Raw genomic sequence first — 8,190 nt, 5'->3', positions numbered from 1 at the left:
GAAATAAGGAGTTTCAAGTTAAAGCTCTATACATAAATACTTTCTCTATATCCAAAACCTTGTAATCTAAAAGATCCCTGCTTCAGTTTAGAGAGGAACTCCATACACTCATTAAACACACCTAACCAAATAAACATCCAAGGAGTATAATTTGGGTTAGTTATGTCAAGGAAATTTTCTGTCTTGTAGGAAACAAAGCAGTCAGAAATGGCCCGTTTAAGTGAAGAATCCACCCAAACATCTGCATTTAGAGACAAATTTAAATTGTTAGATTTAATAATCAAATGTGTCATTTTAAGGTTTTTACTCATCGGCTACCTCTGGAATCCAGAAAGCAAGCTAAAACAAGTTGAGAGAGAAAGAACTCACAGAACAAAGATATAAACCGTTAAACTTTATTAAAGCTTGCTCTGTAGTTGTACACACGACTTCTGCACTTATACATAACAGTGACACTCCTAGTAAAGTTTTAGGTGTACACATACAGGGCACTGTGTATAATTTCATGAAGATAATAAAAGACCATTTAAAAACTTGACAAATATGGCAAACAGACATAAAATCTCCACATGTAGTGGTGATTAACTGTAGCACGGGAAACCAAGCTTTGGCTGTCTCAAAGTTTATAATCGAGACATTCAAGTATAGTCCGAGATACATTAGAGGTATATCCATATGAATCGATAAATTAAAAAAAAGGCCACACAGATTCACTCTTAACAGCACAAAAGTTTTCTACATTAAAAAAAGCTCTTGATTCATTAAACAAAATGCAGGTAACTGAAATCACACTGCAAATAAAACCAGGCCACTATTGTTCGACACCTTCAAATCCAGATTATGAATGATCAAACAATAAAGTCTGCTTTTAAGTGCAAGAAAAACCGCAACTTAGGATTGTTCCAACAAATCAAAGAAAGTGTGTCTTACTATTGCAACGACTCATGATGTAGAGCAAAGTGCATTTAAAAACTGATAAACAAATGCAGATTAAAAAATGAGACAAGGCTCTTTGCAATACATTTGAGCCTTTTGTCTTTTGTAAACAGTTTTTAGGTTAATGGCAGCACTTGGTGACTCTTACCAGATGTACAAAGTGAAACGACGTGTCAGGTTTAGGTGCTGGTACAGTTTTCCTGTCCTACTGTTAAAAAAAAAAATACATGACCGAAGATGATTGAAATGCATAAAACACCTGCTGCAGAATTATCAATAAGGACTGAAAATTAGAAAGTAAAGCATGAATACGGTGGGATAGTGATGCTGGCAGAACCGTTCAAAGTGGAATGAACTGTAACAGTGGTTGAAAAGTTTAACAAGGGAAGAAGGGAGTTTCTTTAAGACAAGGGAGGGCAAAAGGAGAAAAAGAAAATTACAAAAAACAAGACAAAAAAAAAAAAACATTGCATCCTGATAAATGGCTTTGGCCTTTCCCTCAGTAATCTTCACCATCTGACTCTTCTTCTTCTGCAGTCTCCAGCCAAGTCAGCCACTGGTTCACCTGTACCAGGGAAAAAAGTCATAATGCTGAGTCCAAAATTTCTCTCTACACAAGCATATCAATTTACAGACATTTATTTTCCTCCCTCTTATAAATATTTTAACTTTTTTTTTTAATCTGTAGCAATCTGTCCATGACAAATAAACAACTGAAATATCTCCCCGAACTTCTATTACATCACTGAAATTGTGTAAGTCACCTGCAGCTGAAGAGAGAGAAAGTCCCCCCCAGTTAAAGTATGCTAAAGGGAGGTGTCTAACGTTAAATATGACGCCCCCTCCCATTGCTTTAACAGTTTTTATGCAGGCGATGCTATTGATGTTATTCTGTGCTCTATATATTTGGGATCATTACACATTTACAACAGCCTTCCTTGCATGGATCAGCTGCTGCAGCCTAACCACTGAATGTTGAACGACACATTTTAAATTGTTAATTGTGTTATGTATGAAATGTACAGCTTAATAGCATCCAAGACTCACAAATAGGAGTTGGTATGTAGAACATCATTAGATCACTTCTCACTAATGCAGTATATGGCTTTGGATAAGCTTGTTTGACTGACAGCTCAACTACATTGTTTGTAGAACCAGTTTTGGTAGAAGGACTCGTTCACCTGTTATTACTTCTGTTGGTGCTGAGAATTTCTTACAAATTCTCACCATAATGCCACCCCTTTTCAATCTCTCCTAACCTTATCAACTAGTGATCGAAAACACATGTGCATGTGTCCAGAGCGTTTGAAATGTACACTTCGTTCAAAAATGCAAAGTATTTGGAAGTACAGACAACTTTGTGGCAGACACGGACTATACTTATATGTAAAGTTCAAAGTTTCTTTGTAAGAGGGATGATAACCAGGACTCTGTGGAAAACTTTAAAGCTAAAATGCATGCTGGCTGTGCACATTAATGTACCTGAAATAATGCTTTTCCCTTCCCTGGATACTCTTGGGTGACATCTTCCTTCCATGAAATAAAGGCTTCCTCTTCAATTATTTCCATGTCGTAAAAGTTGACAAAGTAGCGCAGTAACATGCCTGAAAAAGAGAGCAACTGTTAAGCTTCTGCACTGAGTGACCTGGACAAAGGCTGCTTTATCACAAGACTGTGCATACCTTTAGGAAAGCCCTTGGCATTGCAGTGGACCTGCAGAGCATACAGCGCGCTGACTTGCAGATCTATGTGATCGTGTAGAAACTTCAGCATCACTGGTTTGAAAGACTGAAGCAACTGCTTCTCCTCATCCAGCTGCTCCTTGCTGGGTGCTGCAAGCTGCTCTTCATCATCATCAGGGTTGATCTCATAAGCAATATACTGCAAAAAGCTGGTTGAAAAAGATATTGACATTACCTTTAGTGACAGGAGTCATTTTGGGTAAAATTATTTCACCGCTGCCAATAATGCCTGTTGTACCTGGTCATAAGGATGTTGACAAAGCCTTTGTCAACATGCAGTTTAGGAGAGATGTTGTCTTTGATCCACTTGTATATGGACTGTGGAGAGGGGTCCACTTTAATTTGCTTCAGCAGCTCCTTCTCCAGTTTCATGAGAGGGAACAAAAAGCTGAGACCTTTGCCCTCCAGGATCTCCAGCATTCTGTCCTTGTTCTGGTCGATTTCTGTCAGAGCATTAAAATATTACAGTTAAGCTGTAGCAAAAGGCCGTCATGCAGACACTTAATTTGACCACATAGTGTTTGGACGTACCAGGTAGCATCTTCTGCATGTTAACCTTGCTCTGCTGGAACAGGTCAGTCAGCCACTCACGATCATTCAGTTTGACCATCTGCTGCAGGCAGAGCAAAAACAGGGGGAAATGTGCTCCGTTCTCCAGCTGGTGGGCCAGGTCTGCGATGCTGACCAAGTCTGCAATGATTGCCCGTGCTGCAAACTGGGCCAGGTAAGACTTCACCAGTGGGACTTCTTCCTCAATCTTAGGACACTGGTCCAGGACACTCAAAAAAGCCTATCAAATAAAGACATCATAGAGTTGAAAGAAACCCCAAACTCATAAATCTAACACATTTCATTAAAAATAATACAATAACTTTATTTATCCCCGAAGGGAAATTCGTTAACATGAGGGGTACTAAACCAACCTGCATCAGGTTTTCACTGGAGACAAGGCCTTCTGTGCAGAGAGTGTGGACCAGGGTGCTTGTATGCTCCTTATCCTCATCTGATCGATCGAGGGAAAAGACCACGATCTTGTTCAGCATCTCAGATAAGAAGTGTTTAGGAGCCTTCATCTCTTTCACAGCATTCACTGCCTCTTTAATGTTCTTGTTGTTCAGGTAATCTGCAATCACTGTTTCCTACAAAAAATAGGATGCATTGTTATAGAATCACTGGCACACAGTACGGTTTACATAAAGGAAGCAGAGTGAGAGAAACTTACTGTCATTTTGCGCAACTCTTCCTTTGTGGGAGGAGCTTTTTTGTTTGACTTGGCAGGTTTTTCCTGAATAGGAGGAGGGTTGATTTTCAAGCCAAGCTGTGGAGCCTAAACAAAGACAGCATGATTAAAACATATTTGAGGAAACTTTGATCATCACTGTCAACTTATCAGTCTGACTAAAATATGTCACCTGTCCCAGTAAGGGGCCTTGGGCACTTGGAGGAATCATAGTCATTTGCGGCTGCAGCTTCGGCACTTGTTTCTTATTTAAAATGAAGGACTGTGCTGGTCTCAGACTGATCTGGAGGAGAGATGACTGGGATTTTAATACGGCATATTTTTATAAAACATAATCAACAGTATTAGATACAGTTCTCTAGATATACAAGTTCTTATAATGTAAGCGGGCTCACCTCATCAGCGTTGACCTTCCCTTTCTTGCTGAATCGTGGAGCCATATCTTTAGACTGCATCTGCACTGAGTGATTCTGCTTATGACTGAAAACAGGTGAATGCTGCCCCTGTGAATAAGATTTCAACAGTTTAGTAGAGGAAATCTCAATAACAATGCACTGAATGAATATTTCGTGGATGTGAGGCAGGTACCTGGTTTTGCTTGATGAATGGCTTGCTGCCTGATTCAAACTGAGGCTGGTGTGCACCATTACCATTCACAATGTGACCATTGTAGTGTGGGTTGGTGCGATGACGTCCCATGGTAGGGGAGTAGTGGTCTTGGATAACCCCTGGACCTGTACCTATGCCTGAGCCTGTGGGGAAAAATGTGCTACATTATGCTTTTGCAGAAAATATTGATCTTCATTAATATTTTCAGACTTAAATGTTACTCTCATCAGTTGGCTGTTACATACCAGGCATTTGTCCAAACATATCAGCCAGTCCACCAAGAGTTTCTCTGTCAAACTTGATCCTTGTGGGCAGGAAAGAAGAATTCTCCATGAAGAACTCATTTCTCATCCCATCATTTGGAGGTGGAATGAAAACCCCTAAATCCTGCCATGGGCAGTAAGAGTGTAAGGATACGGGTTAACTAAGGACTGCAGATGTACACGCTTATATTATCAGCAAAGATAAGAGATGCAACGAGTTGGACCAACCTTAATTGCTTCCTGACGGACTTGACTGATAGTCTTTGGTCCATTGTCCACCTGAGCTTTGCGAGGTGCCCAGTTGTTTTCTCTCAGCTCAACTATGTTCTGCAGCAGAAAGCGAATCCTAGCTGGCAGTTCCTTATTGTTTGCCAGGGAATGCATTCGTGAAAAATACTGATCCATCAAAGACTAGAGAGTGAGAAAGTTTACAGTTATTAAATTAAAACAAATTTTAAATATCTATATATATTCATTTTTTTGTCAAAATACTCACTTTAGCCTTGTCATGATCAAGTTTAGGTCCGACTGTTCTCATTATCTGACAGAGGCATTCCAGATCTTCACCCATATCCTTGAGTAGGATTCTTTTCTTTTTATCCAGCAGCTAAAAAGATGAAACAAAACCTGTAATACGCTTTAAAACGACTTCAGAGAGCAACTCTGAGAGCAGCAGTATGATCTGATTTAGAAAAAAAAGGCTGTTGATTTCAGTCAGCAATATAAATCTTATCTAACAACTTACTGTTTTGATGCACTTATGAAGGATAGATTCGTGGATGAGGTTAAGTTTCCCAAGTTCTCCAATGAATTTGATGTTACCCAGCATCTTGATCTTTGCAATAGCACGCTGCTCCTCCTCGTCTGGGGTGAGTGGGCTTTCATGCTTCTCAAAGACTACAGAAGTGGGAAACAAATAAAAATGATTCATTTGAGACACGCATAATTGGGTAAATGACCACAGATATCAATATTTTTTCACTTACGTTCAACACTCTTGGAGCGGTTCTCAAACTCATCTTGAAGCTTAGAAATCAAAAGCCTTCTGAAGGTCTGTAAAGAAAGAAGAATGTGCTCAAATACCAGGAGACAACCCAGGAAAAAAACGTACAATCAGACCACGACCAAAAAACACACTTGATATACTTTAAATCTTACATTATTCTGCTTTTGTGCTGCTTGCTTTTCTGTTGATGAGCCTTCAAAGTTTGGTGCATCCTCTGCCAAGCGTTGACATAACTGAGCATACAGCTGGCTGTACTTGGGCTCTTCGAGGGCTTTGTCAACAATCTAAAGTACAGAAAATGCATTTACAAATAAGATGCTTGTTCTGGTGGATTGAACCTACATTAGAATAAAACATGCAAAATTAAAGGAGGACACCCACCAACAGGATGATTCCTGTCAGGACACGTTTTGAATCCAAGCCCACATTGAGAAGCTCCAGGCATAGTTTGTCAAACTTCTCAGGTGTCAGCTTATTGAGTATGCTAAGAAAAGGAAGGCAAAACAAGAGTTTATGAAAAAATTCACACTCAGTTATATTAACCGAAAATATCAATTCAAACTATCTCCAGTTTCTACATGGCATTACTGGATTAAAATCAGAAACATACCCTCTCACTTTTCTGAAGACTGCATCATTTTGCCCTTTCTCATTGGAGGAGCTCGCATCTCGTCTAGTGCTTCGAGAAGGTACCCATCTCTGAACGCCAGAACCTGGGGTTTTCCCCAGGAACTCGCTGTTGTGGACACAAAACAAAGCAAGGGTTACAATAGAGCAATACTTATGGTCCTATGCTGCCAGTATTCAGCCTTTATTTACAATAGCTGAGTCACAAGGCCCTGTAGCAAATAAAGACCTATAACATCAGACATAATACTGGGCATTTTAAGTCATTATAAAGACATCAGAACCTAATGACATCTGATTTTTCAATAACAAAAGCTCTAGGGCAAATATTTAAATGTGCCAAGCTGCCCCAAGCTGAAAATAAAGTAATTTTCATAACAGATCAATGAAGTGTGTTGTCAAGTGTAATGTCTATTCCTGTCACAACTTCTGCACTAGTGTAATTACTGTCTAAAATGCACAACTCAACACAGCAGGAGAAATCTTGCTATATTCTTAAAGTGAGGAAAAATATGGTGACAGCAGCCTTTTATATAGTGAAAATTCTTGAACCAAAATATTAATGACAAAAACACCTGAAATGGTAACAGGTCCTGAAATTCCCAAGATTACAGTGCCATAGCGGTCATTTCCAAAATATGATGTTTATTCCGATTAACAAATTAACACCTCTGTTAATGTGCAGAGCCACAGAGTTTGTGTATTTACATAATGAAAGACGCTTTAATGTACAAAACTCTTGCCTTAAAAATTATTTCAAAGTATTTCAAAGCCCAGTAAAGTAGCACATGGATATAATATGTTATCAAGACAAGCAACTACTTGTTCCATGTTGAAGTAAAGTATTTTAAAATCACCTGTTGCCGACAGTCTTGGGATAGTGCTGAGGTGCACCCCCACCTCCTCCCCCTACACTGTGATATAAAAAAAGGAAAATGTTTGAACTTAACATAAGTAAAGGTGCTCGTTAGGCTTTAAGTGGGCTGTTAATTATGCTTCCTGATCTCAACTGACAAAGTGTGAGAACAGTAATGAGTTTAATACCTGAAACGAGAAGGACCCCCTGGTGCAACGACACTCTCCACTTTGGCGGCTTGACTAATAATATCTGAAAAGAATAATAATCCAGGAGCAGGGCAGGAAAAACGACCTAGAGAAGAGAGATGAAGACACGAATTAGCTTACAGTTTATGGCTCTAGGGTGGCATCAACCCCATGCCAGATGGTGAATGCATATGTTACAATAAAGAGGTAGTACCTGCAGGCACAATAGTAACACTTTTGAAAGATGTTTAAAACTATACCGACCAAATGGCTGAGCACATGCAAACCTAACATACACGTGTCCCTGCCAGGAAGACTGGGTTGGTGCTAGCATAGCATGCTAACGTGTAAGGGTTACGCTAGCTGGGTTGTGCCGAGAATTGTTTCCCAATCGCTTTGTTTGTGTTTCCTTTTTTCTTTGTCTAGGCCTGAGCTGTAATCGGCCGTCTTCTGAGAGACCGGGGATATCTGTTACATTAACCCAAGTAACCCAAGTTTACCTTACCTAACCTGACCCAAATAACTCGGGACAGCACGCACTTCAGCGTTTGGAGGGGAAACCCGATTATCGCTCATTTCTAATCGTAGACAGACGCGACATTTGTGTTATTCTGTCGTACTAGCGCCGATAATTTTCAAATTATTGGGGAAAAAACCCATCAACAAACACCATCGAAAACAATAGTTTCTCATACACTGAGAAAAATAGACTGCCCCCCCCCC

At 39.7% G+C, this 8,190-nt stretch overlaps 1 protein-coding gene across 1 annotated transcript; it reads right to left on the bottom strand.

The window, feature by feature from the left end:
- Positions 1–381: 381 nt before the first annotated feature.
- On the bottom strand, positions 382–7,569 carry LOC121509622 (eukaryotic translation initiation factor 4 gamma 2-like). The gene is made up of 19 exons (XM_041787125.1): positions 7,468–7,569; positions 6,407–6,532; positions 6,178–6,280; positions 5,949–6,080; positions 5,777–5,843; positions 5,536–5,687; positions 5,287–5,397; positions 5,019–5,201; positions 4,773–4,914; positions 4,507–4,670; positions 4,314–4,421; positions 4,091–4,201; positions 3,901–4,005; positions 3,602–3,817; positions 3,210–3,468; positions 2,917–3,121; positions 2,619–2,827; positions 2,419–2,540; positions 382–1,501 (listed from the first exon to the last, which is right to left on the bottom strand). The coding sequence occupies exons 6-19, from the start codon at positions 5,617–5,619 to the stop codon at positions 1,436–1,438; spliced, it is 2,085 nt and encodes a 694-aa protein (XP_041643059.1). The 5' UTR covers positions 5,620–5,687; positions 5,777–5,843; positions 5,949–6,080; positions 6,178–6,280; positions 6,407–6,532; positions 7,468–7,569; the 3' UTR covers positions 382–1,435.
- Between the last annotated feature and the right edge of the window lie 621 nt (positions 7,570–8,190).

Source organism: Cheilinus undulatus, linkage group 1 (assembly GCF_018320785.1).
Source record: "Cheilinus undulatus linkage group 1, ASM1832078v1, whole genome shotgun sequence".
In the NCBI taxonomy this organism is placed as follows: domain Eukaryota; kingdom Metazoa; phylum Chordata; class Actinopteri; order Labriformes; family Labridae; genus Cheilinus; species Cheilinus undulatus.
Note: the sequence above shows the minus strand (reverse complement) of the source record. Positions and strands in the feature narration are given on the sequence as shown.